At 41.4% G+C, this 24,369-nt stretch overlaps 1 protein-coding gene across 6 annotated transcripts in view; it reads left to right on the top strand.

Moving 5' to 3' along the window:
* LOC132665746 (piezo-type mechanosensitive ion channel component 2) overlaps positions 1–24,369 on the top strand; it is a 476,941-nt gene that overhangs the window by 256,435 nt on the left and 196,137 nt on the right. For all 6 annotated transcript variants that reach the window (XM_078435431.2, XM_078435426.2, XM_078435427.2 and 3 more), the window contains exons 5-7: positions 2,395–2,557; positions 16,748–16,958; positions 18,727–18,940. In XM_078435431.2, coding sequence (XP_078291557.1) covers positions 2,395–2,557; positions 16,748–16,958; positions 18,727–18,940 — 588 coding nt within the window. The remainder of the gene's footprint in view (positions 1–2,394; positions 2,558–16,747; positions 16,959–18,726; positions 18,941–24,369) is intronic.

The following is a 24,369-nucleotide window of genomic DNA, read 5'->3' as shown; positions in this document are numbered from 1 at the left end:
GTGTTTCCCGGGAAAGAGCTATAATAATCTATTCCCCCAAACCCCCCTGATTAGGACTGGTGGGTCTCTGGAACTTAGCCCCACACAGCACCGAACAGCCCCTGGAGCCTGGCCTTGTTTCCTGGTCTCTCCCCTGGACCCCTTCTTTCTCCTTCTTTCTTCTTTCTTTTTATTCTTATTCTTGTTTGCACTGTTTGATCACTTTTAAAGTATACAACAAACCTCTCCCTTTTTCCTGAGATAAAATCAATCATTAGATCTCATGCTGTAAGTTTCGTTTGGGGTGAAGTTTTCTTAATTAAATCCTCTTACCCTTCCCCCAAATGAAAGGGATTTGCCATTTTTAAATACCTCTGCCACAATCATGTCTGTTTCATTTATGGAGGTAAAGAGATCTCTTAACTACTCATGCTTCTCTATTCAGAAGGGTTTAGAGCCATGTATAAAAAAAAGAAGCTTATGTGGGGCATGCCCTATTCCGGACCATTCTTTAAAAAGAAGATGTGAGGATTTTTTTTTTTTTCCTGGGAGATCCTAGATGGGAAGATTCTTTAGGTAATTAACACTTAACTTTTACATATGCTATAGTGACAAATAAATGGAAACATTCTAAATGTACAGCAGTAGTGGAATAGTTAAGTGCTGTCAGATCATGAACATGGTGATGTTTAAAAATAATCAGTGAGTTGATGGGCGCCTGGGTGGATCAGTCGTTTAAGCATCCGACTTCGGCTCAGGTCATGATCTCACGGTCCATGAGGTCAAGCCCCGTGTCGGTCTCTGTGCTGACAGCTCGGAGCCTGGAGCCTGTTTCAGATTCTCTGTCTCCCTCTCTCTCTGACCCTCCCCCCGTTCATGCTCTGTCTCTCTCTGTGTCAAAAATAAATAAATGTTAAAAAAAATTTTTTTTAAATAATCAGTGAGTTGAAAAACTATTAATGATCTATTACAGGAGCTAATCATTTTCAAAACATAGTATGAGCTTAGTGTTATAAACCGTCACTATGTATGTCTAGAAACAGAGGAAAACTGGAAGGAAAAGCCACGCAGATATACATGCGAGAACCCAGTAGGTGAGAACATAAAATCTGGTCCTAAAGGGAGCTTGAGTATACTTCTGTTCTCTCTCTATCTGTGTTGACTTGAGGGAAGTATGTTTACCTTTTGGAGACTTAGTTGTTGTTGTTGTTGTTGTTGTTGTTTTCATATGTAAAAGGAGGATAAATAATAATACCTATCTCCATATGGTGGTTGGTTGGATGAAATACTATATACCAAGCTCTTAATACAGAGCAATTGCTCAGTTGTAGTAGATATTATTAACAATGCTTTCATTTACCAAAATGTTAACAACGATCATTTCTAGGCAATGGGGGTCTTGCTTTTTATTATATTTTATGTTTTTTTTTAATGTCTATTTTTGAGAGAGAGAGAAACAGAGCATGAGTGGGGGAGGGGCAGAGAGAGAGGGAGACACAGAATCCGAAGCAGGCTCCAGGGTCTGAGCTGTCAGCACAGAGCCTGATGTGGGGCTCGAACTCATGAACTGTGAGATCATGATCTGAGCCAAAGTCAGACACTTAACCAACTGAGCCACGCAGGCGCCCCACATTTTATGTTTTTATCAAAATATATAATGCATACAATATAAATGAATACAGTATGTATTTGATCATGTACTTAGTTCCTAAACGAGTTTATCTCTGATAAACATTGAATCATTTTCATTTGACTTCTATAAAGAAGGCAAAGAGTAGTATCTCTTTGGCATGGAGAAGGAATGCATGGCCATGGGAAACCCCCCAGTGAATACAGTTTGTCAGTGTCAGGCTTTACACTTGAACTCAAATCTTCCAATTCTAAGTTCACTGTCTATTCTCCAAGGTTGAAGGAAGAAACATACTAGATCTACCTTTCTTGGAACAGTATGGAAAACAAAGTCAACTAAGTATTCAAAATAATGAAGAGGTCCTGCATTCAAGGACTGCTTTAACATTTTCTCTATTTTTCTCTAGCTTTGATTTACGTCTAAGGTAAACTATCTCCCAGATGCTAGTATGTGCTTCAGCTAGATTGCAGACACCTGTATCTGTGCTGCACATGTGGCTTATTTAATAACAATATGGATCATTAGCATGTTTTAGGAGTGAGAATTGGGTTAGGATCCTTTATAGTATTTCAGAAACTCCAGTGAAATCGTGGAACATTCCTGAATCTTAGTACATTATATAAGATTCTGAGATGGAGGGAAAGCTTTCCAGTCCCTTCTAGGCAGAAACTGAGGATCCCTTTTTTAAAACTCATTAAGAAGATTCAGAAATACTTTAAGATTGTGTAACCATAGAAATAGAAAAACAACTAAATTTCCTCCCTCTTTTTTTTTCCCCTCTGTAGCTTAAAGGGAGCTGATGCCGGCAATGGGATCAGAGTGTTTGTGCCTGATATCGGGATGTTCATTGCTAGTCTGACCATCTGGCTCGTCTGCAGGAACATCGTTCAGAAACCCGTGACCGAAGAAGGAGCACAGTATAACTCGGAGTTTGAAAATGAAGAATTGGTAAATCTGACGTCCTGCATCCCTCTTCCTTCTTTGATTTCTGAGAGCCTTGACCCTTACTAAGTTGTGGAGAAGTGAAATGTGCATAGCACTTAGGCTCTGCAGAGCTTGGCTTAAATGTTCACAGTTACTTTGCACAACCCTCCCTCCCCCGGTGTAGTTCTGATGGGTAGGCAGTCTCCTCCACACCTTGGCCACCAGGAGACAGTTCAAGGAGTGTGAACACTGCCATTCGTGAGGCATTCACCCCAACCCAGTGTTCTTTTGACTCTCATCTAATATTATCTCTGATGGTTAACCTTTTAAATTCATTATATTGTGGCCCGTTGTCTAGATACCTTAGTCAATACAAAATATTTAGAGAAGTAGCACCTGGTAGTTTTAGGAGAAAAAAAGTAATTCCTTCCTGAAGGGAAGCTTTCTGGTCTGTGTACTTTGCTCTTCAGAGAAGAATTATGTTCAGAGCATGCTTTGATCATTATTTTAAAGCAATCGGGGGGGGGGGGGGAGAGGAATACACACACACACACACACACACACACACACACACACCTTTGGAAAAGTATAAGAATTGGAAAAAGGTAAAAATAATGAGGAAAATGTATGTTAATTTTTATCTATGTGTTTTAGTAGAAAGAGTTTCAGGAGCAGCAGGGAGCACATCGGATCTCACTCCATGTATGAGAGCAAGTTAGACAGCTCATCACTGTCCCCAGATCTGTTTCAGAATGTTGCTCTGTTCTAACCACTGTACTTTGTTATGTGAGTTTCAGTGACGTTGATTTAAAAAGCAATTGATTTGGTAATTGAAAGATGAAATTTGCAAAGGAAAAAATAATGAAAAGACTTACTCTGGACATTTGACACAAGAGACACAACTAGCAAATGTTTTTACTCAGAAGTTGGGCAAGAACTTTCACCTGCAAAACTGGAGTGAATTGAAATCAGTTATTTTGAGAATGGTAATCACAAAGGCATCAGGGAAGACAATTCTCAGTTATAGCAAATGACTTACTTATGTGCCTCAAAAATAGGTAGCAAATTGCCTTGTATAGTTATTAAAAAAACAATAAAGAAAGCGAGGATATAATTCAATAAATCCATACAGACTAGAAATGATATTACTACCTAAAATCATTATGGGTAAAAAATAAATGATCACATTGTATATCAATATTCTGCTTTTTTAAAGGCAGACGTTAACAAGTACTTGGTGTAAAAAGCTATTATAGCAAGATAGCAACTAACCTTATCTTTCATTTATGTCTACAAACTCTGTAGGACTTATCAGTGTCTTAAAAATGGGTAAAACTATGAAAGTGCCTTTTCTTCTTGTTGGCTTCACAATTTTAAAGCAGAACTTAAATTTTAATTTCTAGTTTTACATTTGAATTTTATTTACAATAGTTACAGTTTTGAAAATAATCTGGCTTTGATAATTACTGCCTAAAATTGTCCAAGTTTGGTGAAAGTAAACCCAGGAACTTGAGCTCTCCAGACTTAGGATTTTTCATTACTATTATTTATAAAAGCAAGACTGGTTTTCCGTCATCCTCATATTACGGATAGAGGGTAAAGGATGCTTATTGCAAATTGACTGGACTCAGAAGGCAGACTTGGAAGCTACGTAACAGTGTTGGTGTGATGTCGAGAAATGTGTTTATTCTCTTTCTTCTGCAAAATGAGGATGATCATAATCCTACATCGTAGAGTTGCTGCAACCACTAAATGAAATGTCAAATAAAACACACCTAGGGCAGCGCCTGCTCATTGGGCTGCTTAATAAGATGCTACTTGCTCTCCGCATCCTGCTCTTCTCCAATTGGAAAGTTACTGGAGCAGTTTCAAATTCAGAGTCCTCTTAGAATGATAGAAAGTTAAGCTGGGCGGTGCGTTTGAGGCCAACCTACTCAGTAAGAGTCTCTTATTCGTCACTGAGCCATAAATGAATCACAAATCTTCTTAGGAAAAGAACTTCTGTCACCGAGGACAAACGCTCTCTTGCCATAAGACTAAAAGCCTACATTGACTGATGGAAGGTCATGGATATAAGGTTATGGTTGAGGTCACACATCTGGTGAAGAAGAGAACACAAAACCATCACATGGATTAATTCTAAAATCATGTTTCCTTCCTGATTTCTCACAGCTCTCAAAGATACACTCAGGATACCTCTCTCCTGTTTAAAATTTGTTTAAATATCTGTACTCCCTATATTATCAATCACATTATTAAAAAATTACAATAAATTGGGGCACCTGGGTGGCTCAGTCGGTTAAGCGTCCGACTTCGGCTCAGGTCATGATCTCACGCTCTGTGAGTTCAAGCCCCGCGTCGGGCTCTGTGCTGACAGCTCAGAGCCTGGAGCCTGCTTCAGATTCTGTGTCTCTGTCTCTCTCTGCCCCTCCCCTGTGCTCTCTCTCTCTCTCTCTCTCTCTCAAAAGTAAATAATAAATATTAAAAAATTTAAAATAACAATAAATTGATAGACATTCTATATTATTTATTTGGGGATTTGAAAATACTAAATATTATTATGAGGTCGATTTCTTTCTCATTTACATTTGTTTTGGCCTCCTTTAGATATTAATTTCCATCCTCTTAGCACATTCCAGCCCACCAGGTGGCCAGGGAGAAGCAGGCTGGTGTGTGAATCTTCTGAGACAAATCCACAAGGAAATTTTTCTAACATGTGAACAATCTTGCTCAAGTCTGAAAAGAATAGAAACACACGGCCAAAATAAGTAGGGAAGTTATTTTGTTTTGGAAGGTCCCAACATATTTCTTCCCTTTTATAAATCTTGACATTTGCACCATAGAATGTTTGTTTTTTGAGGATCCTTTGAAAGAATAGTGTTTGCGGGCATTTCTTCTCCTTTCATTTATCTCAATAGAGAAACGGCGAGATTAATCCATTGGTGCCTGAGAGGCTTTTTTTTCAAATCCAGCATTGTTTTAAACTAGCAACTAATCTCTGGAGAAGACTCCTGTGTCTTTCGTAACCTTCCTCGACTGGATAGTGAGGCTCAAGTTTGGTGTTTTAAAGGGCATCGCAAATCCCAGAATTCCCCCCAGAAATCCCCAGGGGAAGTCAGTGGGTGGGAGAACCTGTTTCGCTTTTGCATTGTACAGAGAACAGACCTCAGTAAGGGAGCCAACTCCTCAAGTACCAGGAAGGTTCTCTTTAACTGACACATCTGTGGGCTTGTTTACCTGTTCATTGTAACTCAGAAGCACATCTACAAATCCTAACTGGAAGAAAGATTCCTAATCTTAAATCTTAAAAAAAAAAAAAGTTATGTTATGAAAATTAAATTGTGTAGAAAAGGGCTTCCTGCTCAAACACTTCGTAATTTCACCAAACTGCTATTATCTTGTGTATTTCTGTAAAACTAGCTCTTTCTATTTAATGAGATTTCAGGCTTTATTTTTTTGGGAAACAAATAGTATTTTAATATATTATGAAAACAAATTTATGATAAACTAAATGTTTATTCAAATAGGAATTTTAGTCATGACTTGGTCTGGTTAAATAGTCTGACAAATCAAATGTGAAGCATAAAAAAGAATATTTCAGGGGCACCTGTGTGGTTCAGTTGGTTGAACATCTGACTCTTGATTTCTGCTCAGGTCATGATCCCAGGGTCATGGGATCAAGCCTTGCACTGGGCTCCATGCAACCGTGGAGACTGCTTGAGATTGTCTCTCTCTCTTCCTCTGCCCCTCTCTCCTGCTTGCGTGTTCTGTCTCTAAAACAGCTTTTTTTTTAATATAATTAAAAAAAAAGAATATTTCAGTGTAAGTCATCCGCCATCTGTTAAAAGTTTGGGGATTCAACATTTAGATCCTGCTAACGTTATCTGGAAATTCATTCTGAGCCTCAAAACCTGTGCCCTCCTTTCTAAAATCTAACGTGAACCAGGCTCCTGTGGCATCCACATTCTGGCACATAAAATGACCAATGGGGCTATGCCTCAAGTTTCAGCTTTGAGGTTCAAGTTACTATTTTTTTTTTTTTTGGAAGAACAACAACAACAACAAGAAAGAATGAAAGAAACCCATCGTTTTGTTGTCACCTTCTCAATAAGCATTCAGCATCTCCCCTGAGATGTAGTCCAAAATCACTTGCTTTAAGTGATCAGATTTAAGACAGATCACTGTCTTTTCAGGTCTTTCCAGTGGCATTTGGAATGTTAGCAAGTGGGGACAACTGCTCCCCCCGCCAAAATGCAGCCTGCTTGGTCTGCCTTCTCTGGGTTAAACACATTTCCAACTTGGGGGAACCTTAATGGTGGTGATTTTAGGTGCCATTCATTTAAATAAAGAGAAAGTTTTTAACTGGAGGAAACCATTGGCCTGTTGTCTTCAGAAAGCTCCAGGAGAGCTCAGTATTACAGTCTGAGCAACAAAGTATCACAGGGACAAGTTAACTTCAGATCCCTGACTAAATTTACCCCCCACTGTCTTCTAGATACATCTTCCTGGACACCAGGTGAGAGCATGAGGTCCCTCTCATCCTTTCCTCTGATAGAAACACACGTGGGGAGCATACCCATGTGACAGTCAGAGGCGTCCTTATCACATAGAAAGGCAGGGACATTCTATTATCGACAGTATGTTAATTGAGTGAACTTTGTCTAGACTGGACTTGAATATGTGACTGATAGTAAAAATAAAAGAAGAATCAGCAGTTAGGAAGAGAGCTCAAATATTTTTAAATTATTAAAATAAAATGATTTCAAATTAAATACATCTTCATTTCTCCCACCCATTTGTTCATTTGACAACATTTAACAGTGTGTGACTAATCTCTGCTTTTTTTAAAGAAATCAAAGCTTCAGGGGCACCTGGGTGACTCAGTCCATTAAGCATCCAACTTTGGCTTAGGTCATGGTCTCACGGTTTGTGGGTTCGAGCCACGCCTCGGGCTCTGTGCTGACCACTCAGAGCCTGGAGCCTGCTTCGGATTCTGTGTCTCCCTCTGTCTCCGCCTCTGCCCTGCTCACACTCTGTCTCTCAGAAATAAATAAACATTAAAAAAAAAATCAAAGCTTCAAGGTAAACTTTTACCCTTAAACAGTATGTCTTGATCAATGTTTTTAGAAATTCTCGGCATATTTTGTTATGTGTTTGGAATATTTGATAGGTGATTCTGTGCATCTGTAGGGCAAATAACAACAAAATGGTCCCAAGGGAAACTCGAGTGGGGAAGTTGCAGGGCCTGGTGTCCCTCCAGTGAGGGCGTGCGGTCGGGCACACATGTGATGGGAGGAACCCACGTGCCCCACCCCTGCCACCTGCTCCTGCTCCAGAGGCTCCGCGTCACCCTCACTCCTTCCAGGGTGGTCATGCTCTCCATCCTTCTCTCAGCTGCAAATACCCCTGACATGGAGTTGTCACCAACTTGGTTTCATTGAACTGCCCAGGTTTCTTTTTTTTTTTTTTTAATACATGAAGTTTATTGTCAAGTTGGTTTCCATACAACACCCAGTGCTCATCCCACAAGGTGCCCTCCTCAATACCCATCACCCACCCACCCCTCCCTCCCACCCCCCATCAACCCTTAGTTTGTTCTCAGTTTTTAAGAGTCTCTTATGCTTTGGCTCTCCCCCATTCTAACCTCTTTTTTTTTCCTTCCCCTCCCCCATGGGTTTCTGTTAAGTTTCTCAGGATCCACATAAGAGTGAAAACGTATGGTATCTGTCTTTCTCTGTATGGCTTATTTCACTTAGCATCACACTCTCCAGTTCCATCCACGTTGCTACAAAGGGCCAGATTTCATTCTTTCTCATTGCCACGTAGTACTCCATTGTGTATATAAACCACAATTTCTTTATCCATTCATCAGGTGATGGACATTTAGGCTCTTTCCATAATTTGGCTATTGTTGAAAGTGCTGCTGTATGCTTTCCAGAGTGGCTGCACCAATTTGCATTCCCACCAACAGTGCAAGAGGGTTCCCGTTTCTCCACATCCTCTCCAGCATCTATAGTCTCCTGATTTGTTCATTTTGGCCACGCTGACTGGCGTGAGGTGATATCTGAGTGTGGTTTTGATTTGTATTTCCCTGATGAGGAGCGACATTGAGCATCTTTTCATGTGCTGCCCAGGTTTCTTTCAAAGTATTGGTGGTGTGTTTGAGGGCAGGAGCAAGACCTCCCAAGACCTCCCAGCCCTGCCCCCACCAGCCTGCCTGCTGACTGCCCACCCAGTTAACAGGAGCACCGTTCTCTGTCACTGGAGCCCCAAGCCCTGGTACGACACTGGGTCCCTTGGGCCGCTTATCCATTACCATCAAAAAGTCCCATGGGTCCTCCCTTCACATTGTGTCTAAACTGTTCACTTTTCTGTCTCTACTGCCACGATCCTTCTCCCACCTCTCGACTAGACCACTGACTAACCTCCTACCAGACCCCCTCACTTCCAGCTTCCGTTCTTACCCTACCCCACAGATACCACGCATAGCATCTGGATTATCCTTGTAAAATTATAAATCGAACCGTGTCACTTCCTTAGCTAAAACACGTCATTGGATTCTCATGAAAGGAGAACAAAATTCGGGCTCCTAACGCTGAGGGCTATGGCACTTCCTGCCTTTACATCCTCACCCTGTGCCCTGCCCCACTCCCACTCTGTGCTGTGCCCACACTGCCCCCCTCTCTGTGCCCAGCACCAGCCAGCTCTTTCCCTTCTGCCATGCAATTCACTCCCTGCTCATTGCATGGCTGATTCCTCCTCCATCATCAGGCGAGCTCTTTCGCATAGATGCCTTTGCTGACTAACCTCCCAGATTATTCCCCATCTCTGTATCCACCTTGTTGTACCCGTAACATTTATCATAATCTGTAATTATTCTGCATAATGCTTTTTTTGTTATTTACTTTCTGTCTCCCTCAGTAAACTATAAGCTCTCTGAGGGAGAGGATCACATCTGTCTTGTTCTTTGTTGCAGCAAATCCTAAGTTAGCAAAGTGATCTGAAATTGTACACATGGTGATACTCAAGTACTTATCAAGTTAATTGGTTAAGCACTGGTTGATTAATATGGAGGCTTGCACAATGCAATCCAAAGTGTAGAACTAAAGGAACAAAGTGTAAAGTGTCAGTCCTGGGCGAGGGTTGTTTGCAAAGAGCTGCTTCTACCACAAACTATCAGAAAAATCCACACACCTGTCTTGAGTGGTCTCTCCTTGCTGTGACTGCACCAAAGGATGTGTATTTATCCATGGGCATGCTTTTTTATTCAGTATCTGCTATGTGCCAGGATGGGCAGAAACTAATATCTAAGAGGGACTGTTCTTTAGTTTTTTTTTCTTTGCTTTCCAAGAAACTTGCTCTTTTTTTTCTATCATGTTTGCTTTCGGTATAACTGGTATTGGGCATTCCAAATCCCTGTGGTCAGTTGCAACCTCCCTTTCCCTCTCAATGTTCTTAGGATCTTATAGTCACATTTTAGAAACAGTCGTATACACCTGGTTTATTTCCTCTGAGTGAGTGCAAACCTCTCTAGATCTTGCACAGTGCTCAGAGCAGAGCTCAGGGTCAGGAAAAGTTCTGAGAGGAGGGAGGAACAGGAAGGGAGGATGAAGAAGGAATACTGTGGATCCCAGGGCAGCTGTAGCACTGTTCAGCCTTGTAAGGTTTTAATAACAAAAGCATGCATTTTATTTGCATCTTAGTCCATCAGAAGGAATTCTACAGAAGGAATTCTGAAAGATTCAGGAACCGGACGGGTTGTGTGCCCTCAAAATGCTGCTTTGTTATCACTCCCTGAATTCTTTATTTCTAGAGGGAGCACCGGGTGTGTCTGTTAGAAGAGCTAAACTCAGCTGCTTCTTATAAGAGAAAATGGGTGGTTCAGGGTCAGGAATAATCTCTACAACCAAAGACAAACTGAGTAGATGATATCAGGGTGTGTGTGTGTGTGTGTATGTGTATTTTAATACTGACTTAGTTTTACAGTGTTCCATTAAGTGATTTTTTTTTAAATAAACCTTAAAGAGGACTTGGCAGGTCCTTTAAAAGATACACACCTTTAAAATAATGGTCAGTCCCATTTGGCTCCTCTCCATTTTTGTTCATTTCCCTTTCTAATGACGTTCAGGTGATTCTCAAAGACTGTTGCAATTTCTAACTTGGGAACTTGACCTGGGAAGTTTATGAAGGTTCTGATGCAAGGCCCATCCCAGACCTATGGAATCAAAGTGTCTGGGAGGCTGAGAAATGGGCATGGTGGCCCCAGGCTCCACTGCTCTCACAAGTTTGGAAAAATCGCCTTTCTAGAACAAGGGTAGCAATGGAATGAAATATTTGCTTCATCTGCACGATGTTCTCACAGTAAGCTTGAGTAACATACATGACATCATAGAGACAAGATTCTCTCTGCTCACTTCATAGGCAGCGCTGTGCCTACAGCGTCTGTCTGTCTTCTGCAATGAGGCACCACACTTGCTTCTTCCTTTCTTGGGCTCTTCTGTTGAGATGAGCCCATTCTGTAAAGATAAATTGTTAACTTTCAATAATAAACAATAAACAACTCGTGACACTTTAGAAAAATGTTCCCTTTGCCTCCCAGATCCTTGGCTCATTGTTTGTGACTTTGATACACCCCCATTGAAATGTTTTTAATAGCCTGCTTGTAGCCACAAAGAAGAAAGCGGATTCATCTAACGAGAAGTTCTGGGCTAACGCGCAAAGGTTGCCTGAAACCGGAAGGAGGTCGCACAGATAAATTACTTCCATGTATTTTCCAATTAAAGGAGTCTGCCCAGCGTCTGAGTCCAACAAAATATCTGCAGTGTGATCTAGTCTGCCGAGTGTGGAATCAATTGGGGGTTGCAAATGTAGCCTGTGCATGGATTCTAGATCGGCTGCTTCAAAATCACGTACGGCAGCTCTTTGATTGTACAGATTCCTGAGATTCACTCCCAGAATTTCTGATTTAGGAAGTTTGAGGTGAGGCTTGATACCCGTCCCTTTAAGGGTTCCCAGGTGATCTCCAGGACTTACCCCAACCCAGGATGAATCATGGAGTGCTCAGAGCTAAAGAAAAATGGATGCTTGTGCTCCACCCTGAGGCACTTCCCTGTCCCATTTGAGTAGAAATGGCTGCTGACGCTGTGCTAAGTGTGGATGTGGCCGTGGTGGGAAGCAGCTGCGGGTTGAGAAGGGGGTGGCTGCTTGGTAAAAGCATGACCTTGCATGCATTTGGTCCCAGAACAGCGAGAGCTTCCTCTTGTGAAATGAGAGGGTCTATCGTAATATGTGCTGGAACATTCGAAGTCAGGAACTTTCAGCAAAGGCAAGTTAAAGGATTTACATGTCTTCAAATAAGTTTTAGATGTTGACATGGGCGGTAATGATATGGAATATTTTATATGCCTTTCTGAACTGTAAAGGGTTCTCTTTGTCTTTAATTTCTAAGACAGCTCTGGAACCAGGGGGATTAAGTCTTCATTTACAGCTACTCCTTAATGCCGGGACAAATTATGGCTCCCCCAAGCAAGGGTGCTTATTAGTAAATACGGTTAAGCGAGTGGATGCTGTTCCAGAGGATCGGTGTTTATACTTCAGCAGAGGAATCATTTAGGAGGAGAAAGCCTGCCCATTAATAAGCAGACCTGCCATGACTAATTGCTGTTCTGGCCCCAGCCTGGACAGTGAGGGCTCACGGAGGCCAACCTGGCTCTCTTTCGGCCCTCTCTCAGCTTGGCAGGTTTAGAAAGCATTTCCAACTGAGGTCCCCAGGGATTCCGGTACAAAAATGCTGAAACCCCTCCAGTACAGTGGTATGTTTATAAAAGTCACAGGGGCCCCGGTCCCACCCGAGAGAGGTCAAGGAAATGCATTTGTCTAACCTCACAAAGTCTTGACCAGAGAATCGTATTTGATTTAATCTATATCCGTAGCAGTTCTGCAATTGAATAACAAGTCATTTATTATGAAAGTTAGGAGTGTGTTTCTGACTGGGACCCAGGCAGCACTGGCTGTGTTCTCTCTCCATGTCTCCTTTTTCAAGTACAGTGACTGAAGGTTTTGGCCAAACTTTCTTCCTCAAGGAGGATTTTTATGGGTTGCCTTGTTGTGAGGGGGATATTAAGCAACACGTGCCCCATGAGTACATGGTTTGTATATAGACAGCAGTGTCGGCCCCATATCAGCAGTCTCACTGGGCAGATCCCCATAGAAACTCTGCTTGGGGGAGCTGGAGTAGGTAGAAAGGCTTAGGAGATGGAGAGAGGATCACATTCCATGTGTATTCCAAGGCCAAGAGTGTGGATTCTGGATTCTCCATATGCCTGCTTTCCCAGGGTGCTTCCAGACAGAAATGAGGATAAGCCTGGAGAGACAGACTGGTTCTACTTGTGGTAGCATCTGAGGGGTAGTCAACCTCTGTATTCTCTCTAGGTAATCTCACCAGACCCCTGACTTTAAAACCATCTCTATGTCCCTGAACTTCAAATAGACCTCTCCAGTTTTCCACCTCCCTCCAGCATTCCAGATTCCTATCCTGGCTACCCATATAACCCCTCCAACAAGAATGCTTGAAGGGCATCTCAGAACTGGATTTCCCCCAACCCTCTCCGCCCCTGGTTATCCCTGTCTCCTCAATAATGACAGAAATACAGGAACTTTCTTTGCTTCTCCTCTGTCCCTCCACCCTCCACATCAAATTTACCAGCGAGTCCTGCTGACTTGACCTTTAAGACAAACTGCGAAGACGTGAACCTCCCTTCAGCTCTGTGAGTTCCTGTCTCCTTGACCACAGCAATAGCCTCTTAGCTGCAGTCTGCCTTGGCATCACCATGTGAAACAGACCACATGAGAGCCCCCACTAGGTGGAATGGTTGGTGATCAAACTCCCTTTAGAGTGAATTCAAGAGAAGTTAGGCATAGGGGAAGTGGTGCCATGTTTTTAGCCCAACTCTTGGGAGAGTCACTTTGAGAGGCAAATGTGGTTTGGAGGCCACGTGGGTTGGAATCGGTGAGGCGTATTTGTTTGTTGATGGGGAGATACGGGCGGAAGGGAGCAGGAGGTGACGCAGGGGAAAGAGAAGGATTGCCCTTCTCCCTGGTCTCCCAGAGCATACGACTCATCCACAGTCACAGGACAGGGAATACGAGTGCCCACTGCACAGGTTAGCTCTAGGTCTGTAGGCTAATGTGCTTGATGTGGTTTTGGACTGGTGGTGGGGGTCCAGAGCCGACAGCCATGAAAGAGTTCTTGAGACACCTTTGGTGCAAAAAGGTGATTTTATTGAAGCAGTGGGACAGGACCTGTGGGTAGAAAGAGCTGCACTGGGGTTGTGAAGAGTGACTGATTATATACTACAGAACTGGGGGGCCAGGTAAGGAAAAAGGGAGGTTTCCAAAAGGACTTTCATATGCTCAAGAGGACTCATAAGATACTGAGTCCTTGCTATTGTGGAGCTGGTTGATTTTCCCTCTAGCAAAGTGTTAACATTAAGACAGTAGGGGGTTCCTGGAGGAATGTTATACTCTGTATTTGCCTCAAGTATTTGTCAACGGGCTGCAGGTTATAAAGAAATTTAACGTTATTTACATTTTCTTCCTGCCTTTGTTCTGCACATCACTAAGGAAGGGAAGGTGAATGTTAGGGCTCCAGGTAACTGAGTCTGTGGATTTCTGGAAGTCTGGCTGTTATTATAACATTGCCTTTTTTTGTCACTTACTAAGACATTTGCAAACTGATTTCTATCAGTTAACCATTTGTTTTCCCCTTTTTCCCCTTCCTTTGTTCTTGGACAGCCAGGAGTGTCTGAGGAATGTCACTTTGGGGGAGGGGGGGCAATTGTTAGCTTGTACTTTGTCCTCAGCATGTCTTTGGCTCCCTGTCATGCTGGTGGGGTGCTCTCCCCCCTTCTCTCAGTGAAGTAGGAAGTGGGCTCATCAGCTGACTGACAAATGACAAGGAGGAGGGTGAATTAGTAGAAGAGGCAATGTGTCAGGGAACACATGCCTTCTTTCTGAACATACCATGGACTCTTTGACCTGCCCTTCCCTCCATCTGGGATGTTCTTGAAGAGGATTTTCATATGGCTGATGACTTGGTGACATCTGGGCTTAAATGTCACCTCCTCAGAGAGGCTCTCCCTGACCTCGGAATCTAAAACAGTCACCCTGCCATTCACAGTCATATCCCCCTATTTTCATTCCCTGACTCGCATTTGTTACTGCGAGAGATTCAGCTTGTTAATTTTCTACTTGTTTACATGTTTATCACTGTATCTCCTATGAGATATTAGCACCTACTAGGCCCTGAACAGCGAGAGAAGTCTTCATGAAGAAGCATGAGGCATTTCTTTTCTTTCAGGGAAAAATACAAATGTGTCATGATAGAAGAGAATAGAACCCAGTTTGGGTATTTAGACTTGAATAGGCCCTAGATTGAATCTGTGTGTGGGAGGGTGCGTTGTAGAGGGTAAAGGTGCATCCTACACCCTTGGCTTTATCGATAGATAGCTTGTCACAAGCAGCCTGTATCTTCCTAGGCAAAGGAAGATCTCTGAGTTCTCAAGGCCACTGGGCACTAACTTGAGCTTTAATACCATTCTCTGCAGGCTTCCTTTCATGCCAAAGGGCATAGTTAGAGGTTCAGTTACCAGCAGTGAATGTCATGTGAATATCTGAGCTAAGTGTATCAAGGAAAAAAAAAAACAACCAACCTTTAAAATAGGAAAATGGAGAGCCTGGGCTGAGAAAGAAACCTTTAAGTGGGAAAATAGAGAGGCTGGGATGTACTCTTTAGGCCTTAAATGGATGTCTGAACTGGGCCTAAAAGACCCTTCTGGCTCCACAGCCAGTGTGGTCTTTTCAACTGGGCTAAAAGAAGTCTGCCAGCCTAGGGGTGCCTGCGTGGCTCGGTTGGTTAAGCGTCTGACTTCCGCTCAGGTCATGATTTCACTGTTCAGAGTTTGAGCCCCATGTCAGGCTCTGTGCTGACAGCTCAGAGCCCGGAGCTTGTTTCAGATTCTGTCTCCTCTCTCTGTCCCTCCCCCACTCATGCTCTGTCTAGCTTAAAAACAAATCAACATATTTTTTAAAATTAATTAAAAAAGGGGTACCTGGGTGGCTCAGTCGGTTGAGCGTCCTTGCTTCGGCTCAGGTCATGCATGATCTCACAGCCCGTGGGTTCAAGCCCCGCGTCGGGCTCTGTGCTGACAGTGCGGAGCCTGGAGCCTGCTTCGGATTCTGTGTCTCCCTCTCTCTCTGCCCCTCCCCTGCTCATGCTCTGCCTCTCTCTGTCTCAAAAATAAATAAAAACGTTAAAAAAAATTTTTTTAATTAATTAAAAAAAAGAAATCTGCCAGCCTAGGGGCAAAAGCAAAGAGAGTCTGAGCACCTAAAACAACCTTTAGTCTTAGGTGATGGTTTATATTTCTAACAACTTAAAAAAAAAAAAAAATCCTAAGACTTCTAGGGAAATACTATAATTAGCCAAAAAAAAATATTTCTACGTAGTCTCTAAAAACAAAACAGACAAAAACACATCAGTATACCCAGTTTAAAATAATATATAAAAAATTGTATGTTCTACCCTTGTATTTCTTCCCTACATCTATGAGGATGTTACTGAGGTGCCGAATCACCCAGGATCGAACCAGTATATCATTCTGTCAAAGGATAAATTAAGAAGTGACTGTATATCTAGTCAGGTGACCTAAGAGCACTCACCCTCCTCTGACCAGGAGATACTAACATAGTGGACAAAATTTACTTCAGAAAGAAAAGGGATTGCACAAGCACAGATTTGATCCACCATTTTGGGTAAAGCCATGGACACTTTAATCAAACTACCTATCCCCCTGGTGGCAAACACTTTAAATGAGAGGAACCAAACCAAGATTGATGAAAGCTAAGGTTTTAATAGACGTCTCAGACAGTTTCTTCCTCTGACTATAAAAAGTGAGTTCATGTGGCTCAGTAGCATGTTGTTATGGGTTCTATGATTGGTGATGTTTCCTGTTTACTTCTTCAGGAAAGATCCAAGTGACTTGGGCTTACACAGGGACTGGCAGAGACCTGGGGGGACTTTGGTGGTTGTCTGCATTTTTCCCCTGGTTTGTGAAGCTCACCTCACTGACTGACCCATAAATTACAAACCATATAATCTGCGGGGTGGTAGGCAGAGTTCTGGACTGCAGTGTTTTCTGTTTCCCCTTTATTTAGGCCGGAGGAGAAAAAATAGATCCAGAAGAGGCACTGATCTACGAAGAGGATTTAGATGAAGGGGACGGTGTGGAAGGCGAGGTGGAAGAGAGCACAAAGTTAAAAATGTTCCGCAGACTCGCCTCGGTGGCCTCCAAGCTTAAGGAGTTTATCGGCAACATGATAACCACTGCTGGAAAAGTTGTGGTGACCATTTTACTCGGTTCATCAGGTGAGAGTTTCCAGTATGGGTTGGAACACAGGTAGCACTTTGGCGAGTCATGAAAGACAAGGCTGAGGAGAAAATGCCGAAGGAAAGAGCCTCATTCCAGAACACCAAACTCATAGCCATAACTTGTAAAACTGGCCACGTGTACACACCACACACAAAAATAATTTTTCCTGTTCAGTTCTCATGTTTGTGTTTTTAGTCGGTTTCTTTTTTTTTAATTTATTTATTTTTTTTTTTACTGTTTATTTATTTTTGAGAGTGAGAGAGCGCAAGAGTGGGGAGGGGCAGAGAGAGAGAGAGAAAGAGAGAGAGGGAGACACAGAATCCGAAGCAGGTTCCAGACTCTGAGCTGTCAGCACAGAACCCGACGCGGGACTCGAACTCACGGACCGCGAGATCATGACCCGAGCTGAAGTCAGACGCTTAACCGAATGAGCCACCCAGGTGCCCCTTGGTTCGTTTCTATTAACCTCCATAAAGCAATCTTTTTCCATATCTAGGTGATGTTATGTTTTATACGTAGATCAGAAAGACCACCGTTCTCCTCCCCCAGAGCCCGTGAATGGCGATCGGCTACGATGAACAATGTCAGTATACTCTCCAGAGAGCCACATGTGTGCATTCTGAAAGCACGTCTGTTTACACTGGGTCATTAGGAGTCTTAATTTAACTCTCCAGGATATACTATTTTTCTTCCTCAGTTAGATTGTAATCTTGCAGCACAGACACTCACTTCCTTTAAATCTTGGCTGCTGACTGCTTATTCCATAATAATGTTATCTCCATTTTCTCCCTCCTTCCATCTTGCTGCTGGCGGCTGCTCCAGAGCCACTGGGAAGTTGGGTCCATACCGCTTCCTTGAAATTGCACAAGATGAAACAATGTGACAGTTTTTTAAATAGCAAAATTAAAAAGTGGAAAAGAGAATTGAATTTCTCAAGAAATATCCCAATATTTTAATGAAGAGTCATTTCAACACGCCCCCTACAAAGGTTTTTAAATGCCTATAAAAAAAATTCCCTCATTTTCCATGTCCCCTTTTGGTAATAGTATGAATCAGATTTCATTGGGTAGGGCAAAGTTTTAGTGAGACTTTGCCATAGATGGAATAATTTTATGAATCCAACTTACCCCCAAAAAAGTAAGTTATTATAAAAAGTGATATCAGGGAGGGGCTCCTGGTGGCTCAGTCGGTTAAGCCTCCAACTCTTGATTTTGGCTCAGGTGATGATCTCAGGGTTCATGAGATCAAGCCCCATGTCAAGCTCTGCCCTGGGAGTGCGGGGCCTGCTTGGGATTGTCGGTCACTCCTTCTGCCCCTTCTGCACTCTCTCAATCTCTCTCTCTCACAAAAATAAATAAGTAAACATTTTTAAAAATGGCATCAGGGTAAGTTGGAATGGGCACACAAGTATCCTGGAAAGAATTGGGGGGAGAAGTAGAAAGATGGAAACAGGCAAGTAACTGTGCTAACTTTACTGTATGAAAAGTAGATACTTGCTCTGCCAAACAGCACGGGAAGAATTTCTGGCAACATCCTGTGTTTCCCTATATTAACAAATACCACTTTATGTGTGATCTTTTGCACAACAAAAATAGTATTAGCTCTGATTTTATAAATGAAATGGGATTCCCATTTTAATCACTGGATCCACACCGGAAAGCATATGAAGGAAATGTCCATCATCTCCAATAGGAACATGTCTCGAGCGGTGAATGATTTCCCAGTTCCATGCGATTTTTCATGATCACATCTCTTCTTCCTTAGGTATGATGTTGCCATCTTTGACCTCATCTGTGTACTTCTTTGTATTTTTGGGTCTGTGCACCTGGTGGTCCTGGTGCCGGACATTTGATCCATTGCTGTTCAGCTGTCTCTGTGTGCTGCTGGCTATTTTCACTGCGGGGCACTTGATTGGACTTTATTTATACCAGTTCCAATTCTTTCAAGAAGCAGTTCCACCCAATGACTACTATGCAAGGTAAGACAAAACGTTAAGACATTTCAAGGACAACTGACTCTCCTTTATGATCTTGTTTGAATTTGCAAGGGTTCCTCTTGATGCCCATTGATGTGTTCCGCAAAGGGTCGGTGGGGGTGGGGGAAGCAATGTAGCACTTTCAAGTTATTGAATGACAAAGTCCAAAAGGAAGTGGGAGGTCTCTTCAAATGGAGGTGCTGCTGAGACATGGAAGAGAGGGGAGGCTGCTGTTTGGTCTCAGCTGTGGAAAAAGATCCCAGAAGAACATTTTGCATCAAAGAATAATAACAACATGTTAAAGCATCCAGCTGGAGGATGGTCTCACACACCAAATAGAGCATTAAAAATAATAACAAGGGCAGGGGCGCCTGGGTGGCTCAGTCGGTTGAGTGTCCGGCTTCAGCTCAGGTCATGATCTCACAGTCCACGTTTCGAGCCCCGCGTCGGGCTCTGTGGTGACAGCCCAGAGCTTGGAGCCTGCTACAGATTCTGTGTTTCCCTCTCTTTCTGTGCCCCCCACCCCCACCACTCACGTGCACACGCATGCACACACTCTCTCTCTCTCAAAAATAAATAAACATTAAAAAAATGTTTAAAGAAAAGTAGTTTAAATGACTCCAGAGGAAAACAATCAGAGAAATCCAGAATGTGGATTCTATAAAGCAAATGATCTGGTCTCTAAAAAAACTCAGCATCATAAAAAGAAGTGTGTGTCGAGGCAGTGGGGGCAGGGACTCCTGTAGTTTTAAAGGAGAATTTGGGAAACCCAGCAACCAGATGTGAAGCCTGACTCTACATTACATCCTGGTCAACCGCAGATCTCTAAAAGACATTTTAAGGTTAAATGGAGATATTTCAATATTCACTGGTTATTAGCTGATTGTATAGAATTATTGTTAAACTGTTTTTAAATTTATTTGAGAGATAGAGAGCAAGCACTTGGGAAGCGGCAGAGAGAGAGGGAGAGAAAGAATCCCAAGCAGAGCCCCATGTGGGGCTCTATCACATGAATCATGAGATCATGATCTGAGCCAAGATCAAGAGCCAGATGCTTAGCTGATTGAGCCACCCAGGCACCCCTAGAACTATTGTTAATTCTTATGTGTATGATTATATTGTGGGCATACAGGAAAATGTTATTATTTTAGGAGATATGTGGTGAATTATTTAGGAGTGAAGTGTCATGATGTCTGCAACTTTCTACTGGTTTAGCAACAGACATGAGAGAGGGAGAGAGAAAGGGAGGGAGAGGCAGGGAAAGAGAAGCAGGAAAGAGAGACAAATAAAATTACTTAAACCAGGGGATTGGCCATTGGGGTATCCATTGTCCTATGTTAACTTCTCTACTTCTGTGGAAAAGTTTATGCCTGGAAGTTACAGGAAAAGTAAACGGGGGCAGAAATGGCAGAAGGGAATGTGAGGGGGGTGAACAGTGTGTGAACAGAGAAATGAGGAACTTGGAATTTCAAAGAACATGAGTCATGCTATCATGTTGATGGTATAGATTTGCATCCTTCTTTCGAGGGATCCCCATCTGTTTTTTATGTGATAGTAAATATGAAGCAGCGATGTGTGTGTGCAGACCCACTCACCTTGCTCTTACTGATTCATGTAATAAAATCTGTCTAGTTTGTAGCTATGTCTACCCAACACTAGGAGAAAATTCAAGTCCTAAAACCTCTTATATTCTGTTAAAACAAGTTAGTACCCAATACACACACAGCGTAACTAATTCTAAACCTATTGGCATAATGTGGAGGTTTAACAAGTGTAATTCAGTCTATAAAGAGAAGAATGTTTTATAGACACATTAAAACTAAGAAGCCACAATATGGAAACAACCTAAGTGCCGGTCGACAGGTGAATGGATCAAGAAAATGTGGAGTGTGTGTGTGTGTGTGTGTGTGTGTATCTGCGTGTATGTATGTGTATACACATGATGAAATATTATTCAGTCTTAAAAAAGAAGGAAATCTTTCCATTGATGATAACATGGATGAAATTTGAAGACTTTCTGCTATTGAAATAAGTTAGAGAAAGACAAATGCTGTCTATTTGTCCACGTATATATGGAACTGAGCAAAAGAGTCAACTGATAGAAACAGAGTAGAAAAGTGGTTGCCAATGGTGGCGTGCTGGAAGGAATGGGGAGAGGATGGTAAAAGGGTATAAACTCATTAATAAGTTTAATAAATTCTGGAGATTATAAGGTGAACATTATAAGGTGAATAAATTGTGAAGATCTAATGTACAGCAGGCTCACTGTACCTCATAGTACTGTATTGTATATTGTATGCTTGAAATTTGCTAAAAGAGTCAATCTTAAAAAAAATTTTTTTTCAATGACTAGGTGAGGTCATTGATGTGTTAATTAACTTGATTGAGGTAATCATTTCACAATGTCCACATATGTCAAATCATCACATTGTACACTTTAAATATATTACAATTTCACTTGTCAGCTATACGGTCAGCCTCTTTAATGGTGCAGATTTATGTAATATTTATTTATTTTAGGCAGTAGTGAATAAACGCTAAATTTCAGTACAGACATTCGTTCTAGGCTAAATGAACCCTTTGGTTTCTTTGAGGCATTTAATTTGGGGCTTATTGAACAGGTATAGAAAAAATGTTTTGTGCTGTTGGAAGGGGTGACTTTCAGGGGGTGAGTTAATTGGGAATATAAAAATATTCTATATGCCAGTAACCCCCAGTTTAAGGATCTTTTCTGCCATCTAGAGACTGATGATGGGAAATACAAATAATATTCAGAACCACCTTGAAAGCATCAGTTTCTGTAAAGGATCAACTAACAAATATTTGAGACTTTGTCGCATTTCTTTCAGGAAGCCGTTGTGCAAAAGCAGTCACGGACAGATTTAAAAGAATGGGTGTGGTTCTCTTCCAGTAAAACTGCGTGAACACTGAAATTTGGATTTCATATTAGCTTTCGCATTTCATGAAATAGTCTTTTTCTTCTGCCTTTTTCCAGCCACTCAAAAATATAAAAACCATTGTTGGCTCACCAGCTGTACCCAAATATGTGGTGAATGAGCTTGCCAACCTACGGTGTAGATAATAATAGTCCCAATAGGCTAATAACGTACCATGTCGATTATTCACTTGACTTGTCCCAAACAAAATAATTATAACTTATTACAGGTAATAATAATTATATTACCTGTAATTAATAATTACATTTTGTAGATGATCCGTTTAAACATTTTAAAAAGTCCATTACTATGATCTCGTAGAGCTAAGTCATTAAAAGTTAAGTTGCTTGTCAGGCTCTGGACAGTTTGAGCTAAGCAATTAAATATAAATATAGATATATAGATATAGATATAGATATAAATATAAATATAAATATAAATATAAATATAAATACACTGCCATGTTGTAGATTCCCACCCTCCCCCCGTTAACTTGGTGATAACAAGACATTGCATTTTAGTCCTAGAAAGCTTGGAAATTTACATCTCTAAAACAATAGCTTTTTCATAAGGCACAATTCCAGTGCATTGCTATTAACCCCAAATTATGAGTTAGAAGAAACAACTGGAAAGTGGCAAACAAACACTTATTTTGCATGGGCATTTGTCACAAATTTCATAACCACAGAGACCCCAGCACATATATCCAGCTTCGGATGTGGCTGTTCGTAAAATAATCCAAGCCATTTTTGTCTTCTCAAAAGCTTTCAAATGCATCTCTGGTCAGAATTACCTTTATTTTTAGAAAAATTGAATTGATTTGTTCATCATTAGGATAATACATATTTTTTGGTGATTATTTGGAAAAATGTAATGAAGGATAAGGAGAACCACCTTTTAAAAATGTAATCCTAACTTCCAGAAATAAATACCATTTATTTCAGGATCTATATTCTCCCAGAATTTTTCCTAGGCATATATGTGCCTTTTTAAAACAAACTTTGAATCATAAGGCAAGTACTCTTTTATAAGTTGCCTTATTCAAGTTCTACATTTTCCCATGTTATGAAATGTTCTTCTAAAATGTGATTTCCATAGGCAGTGAAGTCTTTGAATGTGTAGATATAGTCAGTCCCTGATTTCTGACCATGTAGATTTTTTCCCCATTTTTCCATTAACTTTATTTTTTTAAGCTTTTAAGTTTTTACTTAAATTCCCGTTAGGTAACATGCAGTGTAATATTGGTTTACAGTGTAATAATGACTCAACACTTCCATACGGTACCAGGTGCTTCTCACAACCAGTGCCCTCCTTAATCCCCATCACCTATTTCACCCATCCCCCCACCCACCTCCCCTCTGGTAACCATCAGTTTGTTCTCTATGGTTAAGAGTCTGTTTCTTGGTTTGCCTTTCTCTTTTTTTCCCCTTTGCTCATTTGTTTTAAATTCCACATATGAGTGAAATCGTACGGTATTTGCCCTTCTCTGACTGACTTACTTCACTTAGAATAATACTCTGTAGCTCCATCCATGTCATTGCAAATGGCAAGATTCCATTCTTTTTTTATGGCCGAATAATATTCTCTTGTATAAATATGCCACGTCTTCTTTATCCATTCATCAGTCGATGGGCAAGTGGGCTATTTCCATAATTTGGCTATTGTAGAAAATGGTGTTGTAAACATCAGAGTACATGTATCCCTCTGAATTCGTATTTTTGTATTCTTTGGGTAAATACTTAGTAGTGCAATTACTAGATCATAGGGTAGTTCTATTTTTAACTTTTTGAAGAAACTCCATACTGTTTTCCAGAGCGGCTGCCTATGTTTGCATTCCCACCAATAGTGCAAGAGGGGTCCCCTTTCTCTACACCCTCTCAAATGCCTGTTGCTTCTCTTGTGTGTTGTTGATTTTAGGCATTCTGACAGGTGTGAGATGACATAACGTTTTAGTTTTGATTTGTATTTTCCTGATGATGAATGACGTTGAGCATCTTTTCAATGTGTATTTCGGTCATCTGTATGTCTTCTTTGGAAAAGTGTCTCTTCATGTTTTCTGCTCGTTTTGTAATTAGAGTATTCATTTTTTGGGTGTTGAGTTTTGTAAGTTCTTTATATATTTTGGATACTGACCATTTAGCAGATATGTCATTTGCAGGTATCTTCTCCCATTCCGTAGGTTGCCTTTTAGTTTTGTTGTTTGTTTCTTTCACTGTGCAGAAGCTTTTTATTTTGATGCAGTCTCAGTAGTTTACTTTTGCTTTTGTTTCCCTTGCCTCGGGAGGCATATCTAGTAAGAAGTAGCTATGGCCATTGTCAGAGGGGTTACTGACTGTGTTCTCTTCTTGGATTTTTATGATTTCACTGACCATGTAGATTTAGATCATTCTTCATTTTTGCCGTCTTCAGTAAAACTGTGGTGTGCACCCACATTACTTCTAAATTTAAATAAAACTCCTGATGAGCAAGGTGCAACCTCATGTACCCTCAGTTGGG

This window comes from Panthera onca, chromosome D3 (genome assembly GCF_046562875.1).
Source record: "Panthera onca isolate mPanOnc1 chromosome D3, mPanOnc1 haplotype 2, whole genome shotgun sequence".
Lineage (NCBI taxonomy): Eukaryota > Metazoa > Chordata > Mammalia > Carnivora > Felidae > Panthera > Panthera onca.
Note: the sequence above shows the minus strand (reverse complement) of the source record. Positions and strands in the feature narration are given on the sequence as shown.